The sequence below is a fragment of the Diachasma alloeum genome, unplaced genomic scaffold (assembly GCF_001412515.2).
Source record: "Diachasma alloeum isolate Michigan unplaced genomic scaffold, Dall2.0 Dall_scaffold_01108, whole genome shotgun sequence".
NCBI classification, from domain to species: domain Eukaryota; kingdom Metazoa; phylum Arthropoda; class Insecta; order Hymenoptera; family Braconidae; genus Diachasma; species Diachasma alloeum.
The window spans coordinates 177,972-200,945 of record NW_021681219.1 but is presented as its reverse complement, the minus strand read 5'-3'; the positions used below and the strand labels follow the sequence as shown (position 1 = coordinate 200,945).

Sequence of the window (22,974 nt, the reverse complement as noted above, 5' to 3'; positions counted from 1 at the left end):
ATCGACACTCAGCAACATTCTGGAAAACTACATTGGATTATTAATTAAATTATTGGTTCGTACGAAATTATGTGAAACAATCATTTCATTTTGGCCTCTCTTTCACTTAATCAAAATTCATCAGTATCTTTTTTTGGGCGTCGATCGAGTTCTCTCTCTCTCCCTCGGTTCCTTTCGTTTGTAGTATTGGGTATCTTTTCAATTGAATAAACTTATTATTGCTCTTATCCAAACTTCTTTTCTTTCTTTATTTTGAGATCCCCGTCCTCAAGATTATATTTCGAATTAATTAGCAAGCATTGAGATATTTCTGTATTGAGGAGCTGAACGAAAGGTGTAGATGTGCCTAGCACTTCAAAGGTAGAGTATCTACAAAACAAAAAAAATAATTATTTCCTCAAGATTGGGAAAATTGTTAAAATAATTAACAAAATTATTTAATCAATTTATCCAAATTGAACATCAGTATCAATTACACTTATGCCTATTCAAACAATTGGACAACTTCTTTCATGATGAAATATAACTAATGAGCAGGAAGTAAGTTGTTAATTTTCTTTTTTTCTAGAATGTGGAGGTAAAATGCATTTAAGAGAGGGGGAATTTGAACGGGCGCACACAGACTTTTTCGAAGCTTTCAAAAATTATGATGAGTCGGGCTCCCCGAGGCGTACGACGTGCTTAAAATACCTCGTTCTTGCTAACATGTAAGTCATTTATAATTTCAGTAATGAAACGGTGAAACGGGATGAGATTCATTTCCGCTTTGCTGGTAGTTCTTTTACAAATAGTTTTTTTCCGTTCTTTATTTCATCAGATTCCCGAATGTATGTTATTTACAGAAATCAATCAAACGAACGACTAAATGACTAATGGTAAAGTCATTAAATAGAGCCTAATGAATCAATCAGTTAATTGATTTATTATTAGCCGACTCAGCCACCGCTACCGTTGGGTACTTATGAGGGAAAAAAGTATCATTGACAAAGGGTCATGTTTTGGACCCCTTGTGACATTGTCAGGTATTTTCATTTAAATGCCCGACAATGTGGATAGGTGCGTGCAGTGACTACAAGTGATCCTCGACGTAATAGCTCTGAACTCGTGAATTATCAAATGTATTTAATTCGAATATGGCTGAACACTCGATTCCTCTCTCAGCTTCTCTGTTCAGCTTAGCTTCCTCGCACGCCGAAACACGAGTGCAAGGCCCCAGCTTACCAATTTGTTGTCGCCAGGGCTCGTGTACATCACTATCCTACTTCTCAGGACCAGGAGTGGGATTCAGGGATCAGTAACCGTGAGAAGAATAAGCCGTGAACTCGATTAACCCAGAGCGACAGAAGTATATTTTCCGAAATAAAGCAGATAATAAAATAAAATGAACAGACGTAATAATCCCGATAGAGATTCAATATCCGTAAACTAAAAAAAATAAAGTAAAAACCAAAAGAAAAATAGATAGACCCAATGTCCTTCAATGATGGCTCCGGTTATTAGTTGCAGGCCCCAGAGAATTTAAAGAATAAATTAAAAATTAATTGTCGCACCTCTAAGTCGCTCTGATCTCAGTTCCTTTAACTTAATCCTTAATCAACTAATTAACTAATTAACAATCGATATTAAATATCAGTCTCCGGTCCTACGCATAGAGCTCTTCTAATACCTGAGGGAATTCTCCTTAATACTGACAGACTCCGTCAGATAATTAGATTATTCGAATGAAAATCACTTAATCTAAAGGAAGAAGACAAGCACAATTTATCGTGACTCTAACACTGCTCGGCTCCGGCTCGAACCGGGAAACTAAAGACTCGATATAATTCAATTCCTTCAAGGAGAAAGCTCCTTACAAAATCTTCGTCCAATTCCCCAGACCGATAACCTCATGAGCACTGGTCTCGCCTAACTACTTGGATCGACTCTATATCTAAAACGACCGGCGCTAATAAATCGATCTCTCCTCCCAGAAGGTTTTCGAAAAGATATTCGCTTATGAGGAACCACGAAAGGCACTTTAACCCCCGAAATTCACGACAAAAATCCTGATCTCCCTAATGGCGTCGGTCGCGCCCACGTGGTAGCGCCTGAGACATCTGAAATTCCTCACTTTTCTACCGAGACCCCAACGATAATTTCTCCCTCAAAGAGGAGGGCAGACGGCCCTACGACCTCTTCAAAATCTCTCGCAAATTAACGACGGCGCAGCACCAACAATTCAGATTAAAATATAGTCTAGAAAACTCACTCAGCCCCAGCTCGTTACGCACGTGGTGTTTCTCCTGTGATTCGCACGTGAAGTTTCTCCGGCGATCCCACGCCTGCCGCTTTTCGTCGTTCAAACTCGCCAAAATCTCTGCAAATCGCTCCGAAAACTCTCCGGAAGGCAGTACTCAGCATGTCCGTGGTGGATGGCCCACCAAAAGCACTAATAAAGACCTTTACTCGACATAAAAGACAATCATAAGACGGGCTATTCAGAATCGATGTGATCAATATAAGATGGCTACGCAGAGTGAGTTGTAACAAGGCGAATGTCTTGTTCGTAGCCCCGTGATGACGTACTTCCGTGTAGTCTGCTTCTCTTGAGTGCGGAGTTCCTCGGCGGGAACCAATCCCGAGGCCCAGCTCCATGTCTCGCTGCTTTGTGGTACCCCCTCTAGTCGGTGATGTGAAGGTACGTAGCCTTGACATTGACTCCGGTACCTGGGGTGAGCAAATCAGAGCTGAAGGCTCCAGTTTCCCAATATGGCGCCGCTATAGTTGGGAGCACGGTGACGGCAGGCCAATCCGGAGTAGGCTTTGCTGTTTTGCCATTACCCACCATTGCGTTCGGCAGCGGCCCCGTCGGCTTCTGCCCCCTGGTGGGGAACATGGTTCCGCCAAAACAGTCACCCTTGTTTTGACAGGTGCGGATCTCCCGTGGACGGGCGAGTACCCTTCTACTGGTATCAGCGCGCCGTTAATTAGTGGACGTAGTCCCCGGTGGTACTGCAATCCTCTGAGGAAGGCTCTCCGGTGTTCCTGATGGCCCTTCGCGGCGAGGACAACGAGCTAGAACCTCGTGAGTGCTCCCTAACCCCTATTAAACCGCGAGACCAGTGTCGTTTGGTGGTTTTCCCCTCAGGCCCATTTTACCCCACACGTCCAATCGAGGACGTAAACAATACCCTCATTGTCACACCCTCATAAGCCTTTTACGAGAATTGTTTTATGACTTTATGTCCTGAGAACCTTCTTGAGTCTTATCAGTAGATGGCGTAGGGCCAATTTTTCGAAACTCGGCGTTTTGTTCGCCGGCGGTCGGTACACAAGGGCATTAGTTGCAGGCGGGCCGCCTGAGTAAGCGGATGGAAGAAGGGATGTTGAAATGTTTTCATGTGATCCTAATAAGTCACCAATTCTATTCGTTGAAAAAAGAAAACAAAATCCTACACATTATTATTCAATTGTCATGGTGTTCTTCTTTTCCCATCCTATTTTTTTCGCATTTCCATTACGCATGCATGTATACATTCTAATCAAAAATTGATAAACATGGATATACACGTTTCTATGGGGGACCACAAAACTAGGAAAATCATTGAAACGTTGCGTACTGAAACTTCGCCCATAGGTGAAGTTAATAGGTGGGTTTCATTACCCACGAACGTTACATTCCCACTGTCATTAGTCAAAGCATTAATTTCCAAGGAGTCGTTGAAAAAAACACAGAAATTGCTTCCGATCGAAAGAGCTGCACCTACAGTTGGTCTATCTCAATGAATTTTCAATTATTCTTCGTAAATTAATGCTCTGACTGATGAGTGAGAATGCAAAGTTTGTGTGTAATTGAATGATTTACCTGTGGGCGAAGTTCCACCATGCTAAACCAATTTTTTAAAGATTTTTCTAAAGTTTTGTGGTCCCCCATACGAACGGGTGTTAAATCCTAACCTTCCCCTTCCCCACATGGAGGAAGAATTGAAATACAATTCTTAAAGAATTGTAATTCAATTTTTTTCACCTGTTAAATTGCGGCATTCTAGAGTGTTTCGGTATGTTTTCCTGAATAGAAATTTTGATGAAAATATACTGATTGATTCAGATTTGTCTGTAGAAGTTATTCTATTTTATATCTGTCTTGATATATAAAATAGATAACTTCTATAGTTATCCATTTGTTATCGGCAATTATTTCCGCAATTTTTATCTCATTAGAAAATTTGAGCGGAAAACGCCAAGAAACTTGTATTCATAACTCATATATTCTGGAAGTACACAACAATTTCTTATTTAAGCCTTTTTTCTCAGTTCCACCGAACTACCGTTTTAAACAGAAGGACTGATAAACAAACACATTTTATATTTCGAAAGAACTAAACTTTAAGTTGACTTCATCTGTCCAGAAATGAATGCTGCAACGTGACCTATTATCCATTCTACAAGTTCCAATAAAATACAGAATAGTTCATGGAATGACAAATTTGAAGCAAATTCATACATTAAAAATTGTTTGTGGCTCTGAAAAGATCCGATTAATAGATATCAATTGCAGTGTAAAGCACAATATGTACAGTGCTTTAAACAGAGCTTGTCTGCCACTTCTTTGATTATTGTGAGCTCATTCAGTAATTCCTTCGATGCTAGAGTTATTTGGAATAGCGTTGATGCTAATCTCCCTGGGGCTTGATTTTTGCCGCAGTTGAATAATAACCATTGGATTAAGTGGTCTTCCTTTGCTAGGGTGATCTCATCAATAGCCTTTTTCTCTTCCGTAGATTTGAGTGGAAGGAATTTGGATTTCCGGATTTCCTTCTGATGATAATTTCGCTCTCTCCTGAACTCATTTCTCACAGCAATGGTTACTCTAGGTTCAACGGCTTCCACTCTTCGTCTTGAGATATCCTAGGAGCGCAGAGATGAAGCTGCCTTTGCGATACGTCTTCTTACATATGCGGGTAATAATGCCACTGCGGAAGACCAACAGGAATCAGTTCAATTCTTAGGGTCATGTTGTTCACCCGTATAACAACTGGTCTATTTCCCGTGTTGTCTTACGTCGAAGTCGATGCCCTAACTTGAAGAGAAGTTAGCAAAGTTTCCGTAGTGCTGCTTGTTGATGGAAGGACAGAGGACAGTGGCCTTCTCCAGATGGGAGCTAAGGGTTGTTCCACAGTTCCAGAAGATAATTCTACCCTCAATTTCTCCAATGGGTTGTAATCTTCGGGCGGTACCTCAGATCTCAGTTGTTCTTCGTTGGATGTTATTGGAATATCAATGTAATCTCCATATTTGGCAAGTGTTTTTCTAGCTTTCGATGTTCTCTCCATCCTTGACGTTCGAAAAGTGTCGCAATAATTTCGTTCGTGGCTTTATATACCTATTTTCGAAGGTACACCCGAAGCAATTATAAACATGAACGACATGAATGCACAGTCTACAAAATAAAGTTTCAATGCGTTTTATTATTCCGAGGCTCCTTTATTTGCAATATTTTGGTGTACTGCGTACAGATCTACCGGATGAATAATGGGGATCCTTATTTTTTTTAATTACCTGCACTTTGAAGACAATATTGGGAGGCTGCAGTAAATAGCAATGAGGGTTGACAGGTGTACGATGTTACCCGTAAGGCCACGATGTGGATAGCACAGGTAAACATTCCCTCCCTGCATTAGTAAATAAAACTGAGGGTTGGCAGGTGTACGATGTTACCTATGAGTTTACAACGTAAATGGTTCGAATGAAGAATCCTTCCCTGCATTATTTTTTTCATTACGTTATCCGTGCGATTATTGTTCCTTTGGTAAAATCTATTTACAATGAAATATTTTGGTCGCTACTTCCACTCTCTGTTAGAGAACAGCTGTTTCATCGCTGCAATGGGTTTGGGAGAGGAGATTAGTAATTTAAACACATTTGAGAACTTCGTAATTTATTAATTCGTAACTTGACAATGAACGTGTCTGGCTCGTAGCCTGTTTGGTGAACAACAACGTCGCGCTCGTGGAGGCGGGTCTACATGAACGACAAAAACTTGAGGCTGACTTAACACGAAACACCGCAATAGCGATGAAGCAGCCCTTGGAATTAGGAGATAGTGATTCTTAGTCTCACAGAAAAATCATTACAAACTGGACACTATAGTTTCTTGAATGTAATGCATTTTGTTTCTTCCCTAATATTCACGTCATAAACCTCACGTCATAGTCCTTTTATCCAACTATTTTCTGGCACTTTTCATGGTTTATAAATGTACAATTGGAAATAGTCCATATAAATGTCAATCATTTTTGTGTAACCACAGATTTTTTTTCTTTGATCATCAACAATTTTCATTTTCTTCTCTTCTTTTCATTATGTGAAAATAATTAATTATAAATCCACTCTTAAAAATTGAAATTAGAATATTAAAAATACCAACAGAAATTGGGTTTCTGACACTATCACTATTGATATTAAAATAGAGAAATCTGAGATTTTTTACAATTTTGTTGATGGCTACAGAGCCACATGATCGTGGTAACGTTACTCTTTATTGCCCTTGCCTTGTCCATGCAAGTGAAATTCGTCTCACTGTTGCCGTACCTGCTTTGACTCACTACGCTGGGGTGCCGATGGCTTAGAAAGAAACCCAGAAATTTCTGGGAGCAGGGGGCCAGTGGCACAATTTTCTACCTCATCGTAGTATCTCTTTTACGAGTAAATTGTCACGAAAATTTCTGTTGCAAAGAATGTTGCAAGTGACCATCGAAAATATTGAATATTTCAATCGATCCTTCATTTGAATGTAGCCCATTTGAACAATAGATGGGTGATTGTTTCTATTATTGGTGTGAATTACAATCTTCCAAATTTCAATTTTGTTTGGGCTTTCTATTTTTTTCCAACTTTCAAAAGAACAACAAATTTTTTTGAAGACCCAGATAGTCAGCGCTGTCGTTGGGTGATTATGAGGGAGAATAAAAAAAAGTATCATTGGCAAAGGGTCGATCCTTGGGCCCCTCATAAGCCTTTTACTACTATTGCTTTATGACCTTTTGCCCTAAGAACCTTCCAGTAGATGGCGTAGGGTCAATTTTTCGAATTTCCACGTTCTGGTCGCCGGCGGTCGGTACACCAGAGCGTCAGTTGCAGGCGGGTCGCCTGAGTAAACGGATGGAAGCAGGGGTGTTGATATTTTTTCAAAGGATTCCACAACTATTGTTCTTCCCTCATCATCCTGTTTTTCCTTTCGTATTCCGATTGCACATGCATATGGGGCATTCTATCTCATAGGATCAATTTAAACTCTGACCATTGCAGCCTTGTTTCATAACTTTTATAATGATTCTACTCAATGAAAAACGGACCCCGATTTTTTTCAATTTTTTTTCTATTAATCCCTTCATTTTCTATGATTTTTTGGAGTGGATTAAACCCCTTTTCACTAAGCCTCATTTTAAAAGTCTGAAAAAATTCACAAACATTTGATACCACCGAAATGTTATTTCAAGCCACTTGTTAGACTGGAAATACAGATAGTAGTTAATACGCAAGCCCAGTTTCTGTAGGCGCTACAAAGAAAAAAAAAAGAAATTTCATCATTGGAATTTACGTTTTCGGTGGTGCTTGATCCGAATCCAACTCGGTTTTTCTGACAAGGAACACTAGGGAGGTGTTCCCCTCCGATTTCGATGAAACTCATATATGTTGTAGAGGACTCGAAACTAAGCGACACGTATTTTTTTTTTATCCGCGGATACGCAGTTTTAAGGGGGGAAACCATGGTCAGAAGGTGACCACTTTTGGGGGTGATTTTTCAATTCCACCTATGAGAAGGGAATTTTCGTACATGTTCATTATGGGAATAAATAGCTCCGTATAAAATAACAACCGTATCTGAAAAATGACGGACGTAATTTTTCCAAATCCTGAAGCCGTACACATCAAGAGGTTGAATTTTTCCGGTAGTTCCTTTGGGGATTAACATAGTTAATAATTCTTTATTCCGAGGAGTTGCCTGTTCTATGACTTGAGAGCAATGTCCACTCCATGAATCGATTAATAGTAGACTTTTTGGTCCCACGTTTGGAACGAATACTTCTTCCAGCCAAATTTTAAAGTGCTCTGGAATAGTTGCAATGGGATGAACATTACAATCAGTACAAATAAGTTTGTTACATCTTAAGTTTGAAATATTGTCTTACCAGACGTCAATTTCCCTGACTTTAAAGCCGTTATGTAAACATTAGAAGGTCTGAATAGATTCTCCTGAACCCTTGGACCAAACGTTCCGGAAGGTTCCTTGTAAACAATGAAGAGAGGTGACAATAATTTTCCATCTGCTGATATGGTGGGTTGTATGGTATAACTGTGTGTCGTTGATGTTACAGATTGTACAATGCATGAGACTTCTTTAGACCCCTCTTCCGCCAAAGTTCGCCCCGAATGCGTTTCCAATTGGAAACCACTCTGATCAGAATTATAGATGTTTTGCAAGCCATAAATCTCAAGATATGGTTTGATCTGTTGCAGGAATTCGTCCGCTGTTTTTTGTAAATCTTTTTGATTTTCCATTGTTTTACGTGTGACGAATTTAGTAATCTTGCGAGATGTGATGCGATGAGCTCTTTTGAAGTAATGTAGCCACCATGCCGAGGCCTTGAAACGAATATCTTGATATCCAATATCTCGTTGAGCTTGCAGAGCCCATCTTCGTAGGTCGGCATCATGAACAATTAGCCCCGCATCGATAGCATTTTTCATATTTTTCAACGTGTACTCTGATATTCGTTTCAACTTTTCCATATAAGTTCCTCCTTTATTGACTTGATGTGCCCAACGACGTAATTGCTGGACCGATTTCACTCTTTTGAATTTATTGGAAACAGTTTTTATAGACAGATTTTTCTTTGTTTTTGCACTCCTCCAGTATTCGACTGCTCTTTTTTTATAGTCATAATCTACAAGTTCGTTATCCTCTGAACAACTATCAGATGATTCTTTATGATGTGGTTGGAATTCTGTATCCTCAATTGGTATCATTTCGATGTCTTTGTATGGCTCTTGGAAATCAAGAGTTGATTCTTCAATAATTTCTACCCCATTATATTCCTCCATAGTTCGTTGCAATATATTCTCGAAATGAGTTGCCAATTCTCGTTCTTCATTAGTCAGGGGTTTCGCCAAGATTCAGCACTTCAAATGTTGCCATGAGGATCTTAATAACGTTTATAGGATTGAATCTCATGATGGAAAGAATTCGGAATATACGATTAACAAGAGACAGTTTTGCCGTGATGTGTTTACGTAAACTGAACGCTGCGCAAAATGGAAGTGAATAATATTCAGGGTTATCAATAATGCATGATTACTGCATGATGGATTACCTATTTTTGGATATAGGTGACGCGTGCACGGCTATTTGCATTTTGTTTGGATTTATTATCGCTTTCAGCAGTGTGTAATCATCATATATATACTATAATAATGAAGTATCTTAGAACCATTACCCCGGTTCCTCCGACATATGAAACAAACAAGTTCAATCATTCGTTGAACGATATGGAAAAATTCCGATTATTTAGCAAATTTTTTTTCGTACTCGTCACTGCTTTTTCTTCAAATATAACCACCCTGTTGCTGTACCTGAACAAAAAGGAAATTTTGTTCCAGAGAATCTTTTCTTTGATCTATTTTTATCGTTATGCGTTTATCGCCGAATTTTCGAAAAATATCATTTTCACGTGCGGATTATTGAAATCAAAATTGAGGCTTGGGATATCTGGAATCTAATTTTATTCTGTCTTAAAAAGGGATACTGTATTATTTCATCTCTTCCGATGCAATCATTTCCGTGAAAGCCAATAGTTTTTTGATAAAAAAATATTATTTCGCGGGGGTAATTACCCCGTCAACTTCAACCCCGAGTGGAATTATTATTGGATATTCTCACGATTTCTCATAAGCTATACAATACCTCAATGGAATGAATAAATAACCCCACCACCTTGGTGGATGATGTTACCAGGAAATTATTTTCTTCACCCTAGAAAACTCCAGTTCTGGGGAAAAGCCAAAAACAGGCATTCCGCATTTTTCCATGTTCCATCCAACGCAGTTGGTTTCATAAAATTCTGAATCATATTTTTTTTTTTTTTTTTAAATGAAATCTTTACCGGGGTAGTTTACCCTCCAAATTTCAACCCCCGGAGAAACTATCAATTGTGATTTTCATAATTCCTCACGAGCTATTTATTCCCATAATGAACATTTACGAAAATTCCCTTCTTATAGGTGGAATTGAAAAATCACCCCCAAAAGTGGTCACCTTCTGACCATGGTTTCTCCCCTTAAAAATGCGTCTCCGCCGATAAAAAAAAATACGTGTCGCTTAGTTTCGAGTCCTCTACAACATATATGAGTTTCATCGAAATCGGAGGGAACACCTCCCTAGTGTTCCTTGTGAGTTGTAGTCGAGTCTATTCATTTATAAGAGCAATATAATAATTTAAACTATCATATCACGGAAACTGTTGCAGATGGGGTCAAAAGTTTGACACAATAATTGTTTGCCATGTAAACATACACATTTTTTGTTTCACAGCTTTTTTCTTCAACTATGATAGATAAATTATCAGGGGTGGGGGCGAAGCGGGCAGCGCGTTAACACTTGCACGAAGTGTCGGCGAGCTCCGATGCGTTTATCGGTAAATTCAATTGAGATACAGAATGGTTTCAATGAAAGATATTTGCCATTGAATTTTACATATGAGCAAATCCGCCAATTCTGTCTATGAAAAATGGCCTCCAAATTTTCAAAGTTTTCGATTTTTTGTCGAAAAGTATAGTTCAAAACAAGAAGAATGAGCGCAACCGGAACTCTCTAATTCAATTATTGGCGGATAGATACCATATAATGCCATAATTTGATGCATTGACTATTATATAATAAGTGCTGTTTGAAAGAAAATCATCTGTCGTTATGGAAAAAAAGTTCCAAGAGAAATCAATTTTTTTTCAAGTGGAAATTTGAAGTGAATTCATACGTTAGAAATTTATTGTGGCTCTGAAAAGAGCCGATTGATGTATATGGGTTTCAGCGGTTTTTCCACTCTTTACTATTTTTCCGAGTTCTGAGACCTTTCGTCAAAATGTGGCGAAGATCAGCTACAGGCATGCCTGCCAAGTTCTCCTGAGCTAGTCTCAGCACTGTGATTAACAGTTCACAATATTTATTGTCTTTCAAAATGTGCTTGTCTTCCATTTCTTTGGTTATTGTGAGCTCCTGTATTAATTCCTTCGAAGCTATTGTTATTCCAAATAGCGATGATGCTAATCTCCTTGGGATTTGATTTTTCTCGCAGTTAAACAACACCCATTGAATAAAGTGGTCCTCCATTGCTGGGGTGATCTCATCAATGGCCTTTATCTCTTCCAGAGATTTGAGAGGAAGAAAACGGGGTTTTTGGGTTTGCTTCTGGTTATAATGTCTCTCCCTTCTGAACTCATCCCTAACAGCAATTTTTACTCTCGATTCAACGCATTCCACGAAATCGTCGTGAGATATGCTACCAGCGCAGAAATGAGGCTGCCTTTGCGGTATGCCTTCTTGCATATACGGGTGATAATGCAACTGTGGGAAACCAACAGGAATCGGTTCAATCCCCGGGGCTATATTGTTCACAGGTATGGCAACTGGGCTACTTCTCATGTTGACTCCCGTTGAAGATGATGATGTTGACGCACTACCTTGAAGGGGCGTTAGCAAAGTTTCCATGGTGCTGCTTGCTGATGGAAGGGCAGGGGACAGTGGCTTTCGCCAGATGGGAACGAAGAGTTGCTCCACAGCATCAGAAAATGATTCTGCCCTCAACTCGGCCAGTGGGTTGTATGCTTCTGGCGCTACCCTAGATTTGGTCACTTCTTCCTCTGACGATGTCGTTGGAAGATCAACGTAATCTCCAAATTTCGCAGGGGTTTTTCTAGCTCTCGATGTTCTCTCCATCGTTGACGTTCGAAAAGTGTGGGACATTGTCGTTCGTGTCTTTATATACCCATTCCCGAAGGCACGCCCGAAGCAATCATAAACGTGATCGACATAATAGTCAACGGAATAATGTTCCAATGGGTTTTGTATTCCAAGGATCTTTTGTTCGCAATATTTTGGCGTAGTGAGCACAGGCTTACCTGACGAATAATGGAGATCTTCAATTTTCTATTGAAGTAACTGCGAGTTCGGAACGATATTGGAAGGCTGCAGTAAATAGCACTGAGGGTTGACAGGTTTACGATGTTACCTGTGAGGTTACAAAGTAGATAGTTCGGATGAAGATTTCCNGTTTTGTATTCCAAGGATCTTTTGTTCGCAATATTTTGGCGTAGTGAGCACAGGCCTACCTGACGAATAATGGAGATCTTCAATTTTCTATTGAAGTAACTGCGAGTTCGGAACGATATTGGAAGGCTGCAGTAAATAGCACTGAGGGTTGACAGGTTTACGATGTTACCTGTGAGGTTACAAAGTAGATAGTTCGGATGAAGATTTCCTCCCTTCATTAGTAAATGAAACTGAGGGTAGGCAGGTGCATGATGTTACCTGTAAGGTTACAGCGTAGACCTTTCGGATAAAGAGTGCCTCCTTCCGTTAGTTTTGCATTCCATTCTTCGTGCGGTCTCTTGTTACTTTGGGAAAATTCACTTATAATGGAACCTTTCGGTCGCGCTTCTATTTTCTATTAGAGAAAAGCGGTTCCAAAGCGACTAATCAGCCATCGAACTTACATGTATTTTGACAAAACTTTTGAGGGAGAAAAATGAAATAAAGCCTGCGTAAAGAGTTTTCAAGAAGAAAGAACCCGCGGTGGGGTCAATATCGTGATTCTTATTTGACAAAAAATTATTGAAAACTAGACACTATAGTTTTTCGAATATAATGCATTTTGTTCCTGCCTAATATTCCGGTCACAGACCCAGTTCCTGCTACGGACCTATCTTCTGAGACTTTCCATGCCTTATAAGGTACAAGTGTAAATTGTAAATATCAATATCAATGATTTTTGGATAGTCAAAGAGGTTTTTCTTCGATCATTAACGATTTTTATTCTCTTAGGTTGTGGAAATAGATTTTCCTTATAAATCGACTCAAAAAAATTGGAATTAAAGTGCCCGCTTGAATCGGGTCTCTGACACTATGACTGTTAATATTAATTAATTAATAAGTAATTAATTGGAATTAAAGTACCAGCTTGAATCGGGTCTCTGGCACTATGACTGTTAATATTAAAACACAGGAATCCGGGATTTTTTCCTATTTCGTTTAGGGAGAAGAGCCGCGGCAACGTTGCACTCTATTGTCCTTGTCTTGTCTATGCAAGTGGACGGTACTGTGCCTTGTCTTCTGAAACGCGCCTGACTGTTGCCGTACCTGCTCTGACTCCCGGGGCTGGGGTGCCGATGGCTTAGAGAGAAACTTGGAGATTTCCGGCAGCAGGGGGACAGTGGCATAATTTTTTTCCCTGTTGTGAGCCTTCCTTTCCGAGTAAATTGTCATAAAATGACGAACATTACTTATTCATCTTCAAAAATTTCTGTTGCAAGGGATCTTGCAAGTGGCCAGCAAAAATACTGAATATTCCATCCTCTCTCTGAAGGTATCCCATTTGAACAATATATGTGTGATTTTGCCGATTTTTGATACGAATTTGAATTTTCAAAATTTCAATTTTGTTTAGGCTTTCTATATTTTTCTTTCAACATTCAAAACATCTAGTCTGTAGAAATTCAATAGAATTGTCTAGCCAACCGGACACAACCCATTTCACCCCATACGTCAAGCAAAAACATCGGTTTTCGTGTTTGTGGCTTTGAAGTGCATAACAATTTTCATCCCATTCCAACTTTTTTTTTTCAAAATGTTCATCAGATTCCATAGAATAAAAGTTAGTATTCGATCATCTCAATCCGATCATGGGATTTTTTTTTCAGTTCACCAATTTTGTTAGTTTTTGTATGCCATAAAAAAGATATCAAAAATGATGTCACATACCAGAAATAATGTTTTTTTTGCGTAGATGAATTTTCATCAATGTCGTCATTTTTCAATAGTAAATATCCTTTATTTACTATTTGGATGTTCATCCACTCAAAACAATAACTTTTCGATTTGGTATTAATCCAGTCAGCGGGCGAAAAAAAGGGGCTAGACGTCGACTTTTTTTCACGAGTCACCGATTTTGATAATTTTCTTTTCAAATTGCGCGGAATCCGTTTCTGGAACCATGCGATCTAAAGCCAAGCGGGGGTTTTGATTATTTTTTTTTTTCAGTCATTTCAGATGCACATATCTCGGAAACTATTGAGAAGTTGTCGAGACATGATGCGGGAAAAAGACGCGGGATTTCCTAACGAACGAAATAGTATTTAATTTTTTTCGCCAAGTGAAATAGTTATCGAGATATCGATATTTGTTCATCGGAGCGTGCTGCGAACTCAGTGCATCTCGGTCTCTGATGAAGAGCATCGAGAGATGACGCGCTAGACATGAGAGTGATAGGGAGGCAACTATATAAGCTCCCACGTGAGACAGAGACGCACTTTGTTCTCACCGTGCTCCGGTAAACAAATATCAATATCTCGATAAATATTTCACTTGGCGAAAAAAATTAAAACCCATTTTGTTCGTTATGAAATTCCGCGTCTTTTTTCCCGCATCATGTCTCGATAACTTCCCAATAGTTTCCGAGATATATGCATCTAAAGTGACTGAAAAAAAAAATTATCAAAAGCTCAGCTTGGCTTTAGATCCCATGTTTTCAGAAATTGCTTCTGAGCAGTTTGAAAAAAAAATTATCAAAATTGGTGACTTCTAAAGGAACGTCAATATCTAGTCCCATTTTTTTCGCCCGCTGACCGGACTACATGCGAAAACGACGTTCCCCCTCTTGACGGACGGGGTAGAATGGGTTGGGTCCAATTTTGTTTACTTTTCTCACGATATATCAAAAGTCGATTGATAGCTATTTCATCAACCAAAGGCTTCAATTCCACCGAGGTACCCCCACCTCGATGGTGGAGGTAAATGGCCTCGTCCACCACTCTTTGCTGTTAACAACGGCCTGCCTTACTCCCACTCTGCCGCCTGAAGCGCTTTCGGAACTCGACAGTTACCATATAGATGGTTTCCGTCCTCTCTCTTTTTTTTTATTTGTAAAACAATAACTAATCAAATACGTTGTTTTAACCCATTGCGCCACCAAGCTCACGAAAAGTATCGGTGTGATGGTGGTGGGGGACTAACCAACGAGTTCGCGCAACATGGCTGTGTGCGACTGCGGTCGAGTGTTGGTGCGTTGATGAGTTCCTCATCACACCGAGTGTCAGGCCCGTATCCACCTTTTCACTGCGACGGGTGCTGTTTTTTGTGTTCCATAATTGTTTTTCCTTCAAAACTCATTTCTACTCTATTATTTATTTCTTTTGTGAATTGATTCGTGATCAAGAGTTATGTGAACAAACCAGAAAGTTGGAAATATAGTTTTAAGGTTACGTTAGGTAAGTCTGTTGACATGGTTTGAGATTTCTGTCTTTCGTTTGCTTCTTCCAAATAGAAAATTGAACTACAAATCAACCAAATATCATAGTCAAACTCTCAAATTGTATATGTATTGGATATTGTATTTTTTTTATCATTCCGAGACATGGAAAACGGTGCAAACATTGATACTATATTCTTTCTCTCGCTCAGTTCATCTCTTCCCCTTTATTATTATCAAATTGATTCCCAATTATTCTTTATCTGATTATTGAATATTTCATATTTTTGTCCATTTGGAGATAGTCAAAACGCTGAAAACGTTAACGTGGTTTTTTTCCCTTGTACGGTTGTTTTTTTCTCAAAATTATTAAATTATCATAATTTCAAATGATGGAAAAAAGAATAATTTCTATTTTTTTTCGCTCATAACCATTATATTAATTGTAAATTATTGTTCTGCAGTTGAGTTTAGTCATTCCATTCTTAGATTTTCCTACTGATTCATAGAAAAGAAATCACTTTTGTCAATTTCGTTTTGCAAAATTAAATTTTGATGATCCCAAATACTGAGGTAACGTATTTTTTTATTGTTGTATTCAGTGACTTTATTGTAAACTACAAAATACATGCAATAAAAAAAATTATAAAATTACGTTTTCCCGTTTTTCTCTCTCTCAACGCTAGCGCCTATGATTTTTGAACGGTACCGCACGTACGTGCCTGGGCGCACCATCCCCACCTCTGTCGCTCCGCGCGGAGCTATAGAGTGGGGACAGACGATGGTGGCGCAATGGGTTAAAATCGGAAGTTATTGGCTAGTAATAAAGATATATCTGGCCGATAGCTAGTTCTTTTTTTTTCAATAGAATTTATAAAGTAATCAAAATTCTTAACTCAGGCAGTCATCGAGCAAAGAAGAACAAACTTCAGAAAATGTACAACTAATTCAAAACTGAAAAAAACCTATTGATCAAAAATTGAAAAGTTTGACGGTTTGCTCACCATTTGTGGAAAAGGTCTCTTGCACGGCTTTTCATTTTTATTGTTTCCATCGAAGTGATCTGTACATCTCCATGGCATCGACTCCGGAGAATCGCACCAAAAGGCCATCACTCGAAAGACTGTATTATAGTGATAGTGAAGATAGTGATGATGATAATTGGTATTATTCAGATAGTGATGACGAACATTGGGATGAATATTCTTCTTCAGACGATAAGGAACTGACATTTCGCGAGAAGTTGATGAATCTCTTCATTCATTTGAAGTTAGAACAATCGAAAGGAACGGCAATACTCAAACGATTGCGGACTCATCGATGCTTTCAAGATCTACCTGCGGATCACCGGACATTGGTTCAGACTCGACGGAAAAAGCTTCAGCTTCGTACAGTATCTCCAGGAGAATATTTACATCTTGGAATCGCCACTCAGTTGAAGGATTATCTAACCCGCATTGCTTCTCTCATGCCCGACAATCTTGATATAGATATTAGCACGGATGGTGCGAATATGGACCATCAGGCTACCATTAATATGTGGTCTATCCAGATACGAGTTGCGAGCATAGCAAAATCCACGCCCATTATTGTTGGAATTTACCGTGGAACGAAAAAACCGGCCTCTGCGCGAGATTTTTTTGCTGATTTCGTTGTCAAGTGGAAAAAAATTAAAGAAGAAGGAGCAATTCAAGTCGGTATCAAAACCATAAAGTTGTCTATCCGATGTATAATTGCTGATGCACCAGCCAGAGCTTTTCTTCTGAACCACGCAGGGCACACTGCCCATAACAATTCTTCGAAATGTAAAAGAGACGGAACTCTACGAACAGATGCCGATTAGTTTTCGGCAAGTTGCCGCCAAGATGCCAACAAGTTTTCTGACAGAGCTAGGAACCGGGTTGGTATCGCAAGTACCTTTTGAGTGGATGCACTTGTCTTTGTTGGGATCAGTCAAGCGCTAGATAAAGGCAACAGTCACCTTCAATCGACGCTTCGAGGCTTACGTTAGGCTTGACAATACACGCATCGATATAATAAAAAAGCGAATGCGCCTTATAAGTGAGTATATACCCCGGGAATTCTCAAGATGACCCACTGATGTTACACAATACCATCGTATGAAAGCCACAGAATTACGCCAATTAAAATTATATATTCGACCTGTGATAAACTACGGGGTTTATGAAAAAAATACTTTTGATCATTAATTGATGTACCATATCACGCTGCGTATCCGGGCGTCTAAGACTCCTGAACCTCAATCTTTGTCTTTTTCACGGGATTTGCTGAAGGTCTGGGTAGAAGGATGCGCTTCATTATATGGAGAGAAGTTCGTAAAGTGTAACGTTTATGGTCACCTCCACTTGGTGGACGATGTGGAGAGATTTGGCCCTTTAGATTCATTTTCTGCCTTTCCATATGAAAATAATATGCAATTTCTAAGAGAGATGTGGAAGAAACCGAACTAACCTCTGCCGCAAATTTTCCGGAGAATTCATGACAATGCTAATGCCAAAAAAACAACCCACGCTACGAGGTCTGTGCAACCATCACAACCGCATAATGGTACTGCAATGCCCGATGATGAAAACGATTGTGGTGATGAATATGTACAATACAAGCTGATAAAAACTGAAAACTTCACTCTCGGTAGTAATCAGCGTGACAATTGCTGCTTCCTGAAGGATTCTACTATTGGAATTATTACGAACATTTTTGCGAGACCCAACAATAGATATGGGCCATTCCGCCAAATATCGGCGGAAATCTGGCCTCAAAATTTTCGATACTTTTTTTTTTTGCTTCTTTGTACTACTTGTGTATAGAAAAAAAGATTTCTCGACTATGAAAGGTCCCGTCTTTTAATTGGAGGGGCTGCGCAAGGTTTAACGATTTTACGCGAAAATTGTTCAATCGAATTGAACGTTCGTAGAAATTCTTAGAAGAAAAAAACAAAACATAATTTTTGATCGGAAATTTTCGGAATTTTCCGGAAATGATGTTCATTTTCTCCCCCCACCCCTCCTCCATCGTGAAAATCGAAAAAGAAACCTTTAAACGTCAGTTTTGGCAAATTCGCCATTTTTTCTTTAAATCTAATTTTTTTTTTGAAAAATTTAGAAAATTTTCGATCAAAATCATATTTGAAACTTGTTCGCTTCTATAATGCTCAAGTAAAGAAAAATAACAGACAAAAAAATGAAGAATTGGAAAAATGATGAATATCATAGAACCAAGACCATATTTCATGGAAACATTCTCTATTTTCTATAATATCATCATCTTCTATGGAAATATCGTCTTCTTTCTACAATATTATTATTTTTCGAATATTCGCTTTTTTAGAATCATTTTTCTGCAGATGAGCATCACGAGCGAACAAGTTTCAAATATGATTTTGATCGGAAATTCTCTGAATTTTTGAGATAAAATATCAGATTTGAAAAAAAAAATGGCGAATTTGCCAAAAATGACGTTTAGACGTTTCTTTTTCGATTTTCACGATAGAGGAGGGGTGGAGGGAGAAAATGAACATCATGTTCGGAAAATTCAGAAAATTTCCGATCAAAAACTATATTTTGATTTTTTTTTCTTAGCATCTTTTAATACGTTCTATAAGAGCGAAAAATTTCAAGTCTAAAACTCGTAATCATGCGAACGGCCTCTAATTGAGCCGCGAACCTTTACGCGTTGAAAAATCTTCTTTTATATACATAAGAATTAAGAAGAAACAAAAAAAAAATTGTCGAAAATTTTGAGGCCAGATTTCCGCCGATATTTGGCGGAATGGCCCATATACATTAAGTGTCCGAAAATTCCAAAAAATTGAATCTTGGTACGAGATTAAACACAAATCCACCCAATTTGGGAGTTTCAAATGTTCAGAGCTCAACCTGGAATTACAGTATGTAGATTTGAGCGACATTATTTTCAAATGCTATCGGACACCATACTGGCCTCTACTTGAAGATAAGAATTTTCCACCTGTCGATTCATTACCTGGAATATTCATTGCAACAACCATGTTATAACCACACATCATCAGAACGGTAAGTCAGAGTAATTGTGCAAAGATACATACAATCATTCAAAATATACCTGAATGAATTCATTCGAGTTTTCGAAGTCGCGGGCTAGTGGAGTTAGATCTCTCATAAAGTCCCTGCACGAAAATGGTATTCGGTTCCAACCTGAAGTCTCCCCACTCCCATGTTAAAAGGTATAGCAAGTACGAATGGGGAGGTGGTGGGGGTGAACCCGAAGACCATTTTCTTNAGTATAACAAGTACGAATGGTGAAGTGGTGGGGGTGAAGGCGAAGACCATTTTCTTGTGGCGAGAACTATACATTAATAGTTCAGTCAGCGGGCGAAAAAAATGGGGCTAGAGGTTGACTTTTCGGTAACAAGGGTACCGACTTTTCTTCAGAAGTCACCGAATTTGAAATTTTTTTTTCAAACTGCTCAGAATCAAATTCTGAAAACATGTGATCTGAAGCCAAGCTGGGCTTTTGATTATTATTTTTTTTCAGTCACTTTAGATGCACATATCTCGGAAACTATTGAGAAGTTATCGAGACATGACGCGGGTAAAAGACGCGGGATTTTCTAGCGAATCAAATGGTTTTAGATTTTTTTCGCTAAGTGAAATAGTTATCGAGATATCGATAATTGTTTACCGGAGCGCGCTGTGAACGAAGTGCGTCTCTGTCTCACGCGGGAGCTTGAATAGTTGCATCCCTATCGCTCGCATGGCTAGCGAGTCGTCTCTCGATGCTCTTCATCAGAGGCACAGAGAGGCTATCGTACAAGATTCCGCATGGGACAAAGACGTACTGAGTTTGCAGCGCGCTACGATAAGCAAATATTGATATCTCTCAATAGTTTCCAAGTTCTCAATAGTTTCCAAGATAGGGTGAATCGTCCAGTGTTCGAACAAATAAGCTCACAGTTATTTTCGACGTATATTTAAAAATATAACAAATTCGAAAATGCATTCAAAAATGATCATAACTTCATTGTACATCCCCCAAGATAATAGAAAAAAATATCATAAATATTAATTGACGCTACAATTCATGATATGAATACAAAAAAAAGAAAATGTGTGAAAACACAGTAATCGAACATAATTCCCTAAAAACAAGAAATTGAAATTACTGAGGGTGGGGCAAAGTGAAACGGTGAGGTAAAACGGATGTAATGGTTAATTATCACTGATGGCAGGATTTACTTGCTGTTAACGCGGCTTCTCAACTATTAATAGCATTCGTAAACAGTTAACTAAGGGATTTAATAGTTGAGGAGCCTCGTTAATCTGTTTAATTCGCACCCAAACAACAAGTAACGAAAATTGTTGCATAATTTCTTTTTTACGGGCACTAGTCTGACAGTGCGCCACAGCGCGAAGATACCAATGAGACACTGAGTCATGGGTGTGAGACATCATTCGAGATGTTTCAATATGGATATGGACACGGATGGTGCGACAACTTTCGATATAGTTCATTACGAAGTTACTACAATGGTCCACGTTTCGCTCTTAACTGTTAGATTTAGTGTCTATTACGCTTGAATACCAAATTTGTTGATACTGTTTCGGAATTTATGCCCACGCAATTTCAAAATAGGCAAAAATAATCTAATATCACTCATTCTCTCATTGCAAAAATGTTACAATTCCATTAAAATCAATAATGATATTAATATTATTCGTAACTGACTAATCATTGTTACTGTTATGCGCATTTATGGAGCAAAATTATAGAAAAATCGAGCACATCCGCTAGGGAATTCCATTAGATTTCTATACAACTTCTATCGAATAATTTAATTTATTTTCACAGATTCTCTAAAAAAAAATTCACAGCTTTGATAGGCCTTTTTTCAATTGAAATGTGCAACTGAAAACATTTCCTAGGGAAAACGCTCGATTTTTGTTTCTCTATAAAATTCATCCTGTTAGGATTGTTCCAATAGAAATTTCTTAGCATGAATTTTCGAAGTTTTTATTAAAAAACTTTCAATACGGAAAGAAAAATGCAAGAACGTTTATGCCCATGAATTTCCATGGATCATATCTCAATCGACTAAATTTAATAGAAAAATTGAAACCTATTGAACATTTACGTTTCAAAAAACCATGCGCGGAAAGCCGAGGGATTGCCAATAGAATCGGCCAAGAAAATAAATGGATATGCGACAGAAGTCTATTGATTAAATCGATAGAGAACATTATCTCTCAATTTTTGAAAATACGGCATGATTGATCATTTATTATTCGAAAATCATTCAATACTCAGTAAAAAATAATCTGTCTTGACAAGAAGGGGAACTTTTTCGTCAATGAAGGCTTTTTCCTAATTCTGACAGAAACCCTCAAAAATAGAATAAGACCATGATGTAGACCAACTTATAGAGGATTAAAATACAAAAAAAAAATATTTAGGATTGAATTTCATTTCTTCTGCTCGCTATCTCCCTTCCGGATCACGTCAATCGAGGAAAATCAAATAAACCTACTGCTATCTACTGGTCCATCGAAATTCACGGTAGAGTCATCTACCGTGAATCTCTCAAAATAGGATCTACCACCCCTTCTGAGTCATCGAGCCTGGCTCCTAAGAGAGGTCTAATGGGGCCCCAGAAAAAAACCCGACAATCCAAATTAATCCTCTTAATACTGTCGATGTACTGTCGACTTTCCGGCTCAGTTACTGTCGACAGTGGCAGGACGTGGGTCAGCAATTTTTGTCGACAGTGGCAAGGCAGCAGGCCTGATTTTGGCTATCTGGGGAGTCCCTCTCCTTGATTTTTTTGAAAGCATTAATAAATTTGAAATATTATTGTAAATCGGAGCGTTACTACAATAATTTTTTCCCTTCCAAATTTGGTGAGAAAGAAATATCGTAATAAAAAGAGGAGAAAATTTTAAAAAACTGACAAAAAAGTTGGTGTACGGCTGGTGCCCTAGAATATCGAAGTTGAAGAGAGGCACGAGGAGAAAACTTTTATCGAAAAAACTACAGGATTTAGTCGAAAATTGTATCGCTATTGAGATATTTTGTGTAGAATGGTCTCGTATCGAATTTTTCCAACATTTCTTTTTAGATTTTGAGAATGACAGGGGAAAGAATCTGTCTTTTTTCTCGTACTAGTGATTAATTGTTGTTTTCTTCATCAATATATTTTGAAATATAGGTAAAATTTCCTTCATGATTTCTATCATTTTGATTGGGGCGAATATGAGGAAAACATTTTCAAAGGAGTAATTCCAATTGGTTTATAACTTTTATTTGAGAATGAGAGGGCTTATTTTTCTTAATCGTTGAGGGCTTTCAATTTTTGCATGATATCTTGCGAATAATTGTGATGTTTTTAGATGCTGCATTCATGAAAAAAATAACAATAATAACAATAAAGGATGGAAACCTAACGTGGTGCTTCAGTAACGCTCTAGGCGGCAGGGGGGGGGGG

General features: G+C 38.5%; 1 protein-coding gene across 1 annotated transcript in view; it reads left to right on the top strand.

Annotated features, from left to right (window-relative positions):
• Positions 1–568: 568 nt before the first annotated feature.
• LOC107045888 (COP9 signalosome complex subunit 2) overlaps positions 569–22,974 on the top strand; it is a gene marked incomplete at its 5' end in the record, with an annotated part of 182,561 nt that continues 160,155 nt past the window's right edge. Inside the window, 1 exon segment of the mRNA XM_015268295.1 lies at positions 569–707. Within this exon segment, the coding sequence (XP_015123781.1) occupies positions 569–707 (139 nt within the window).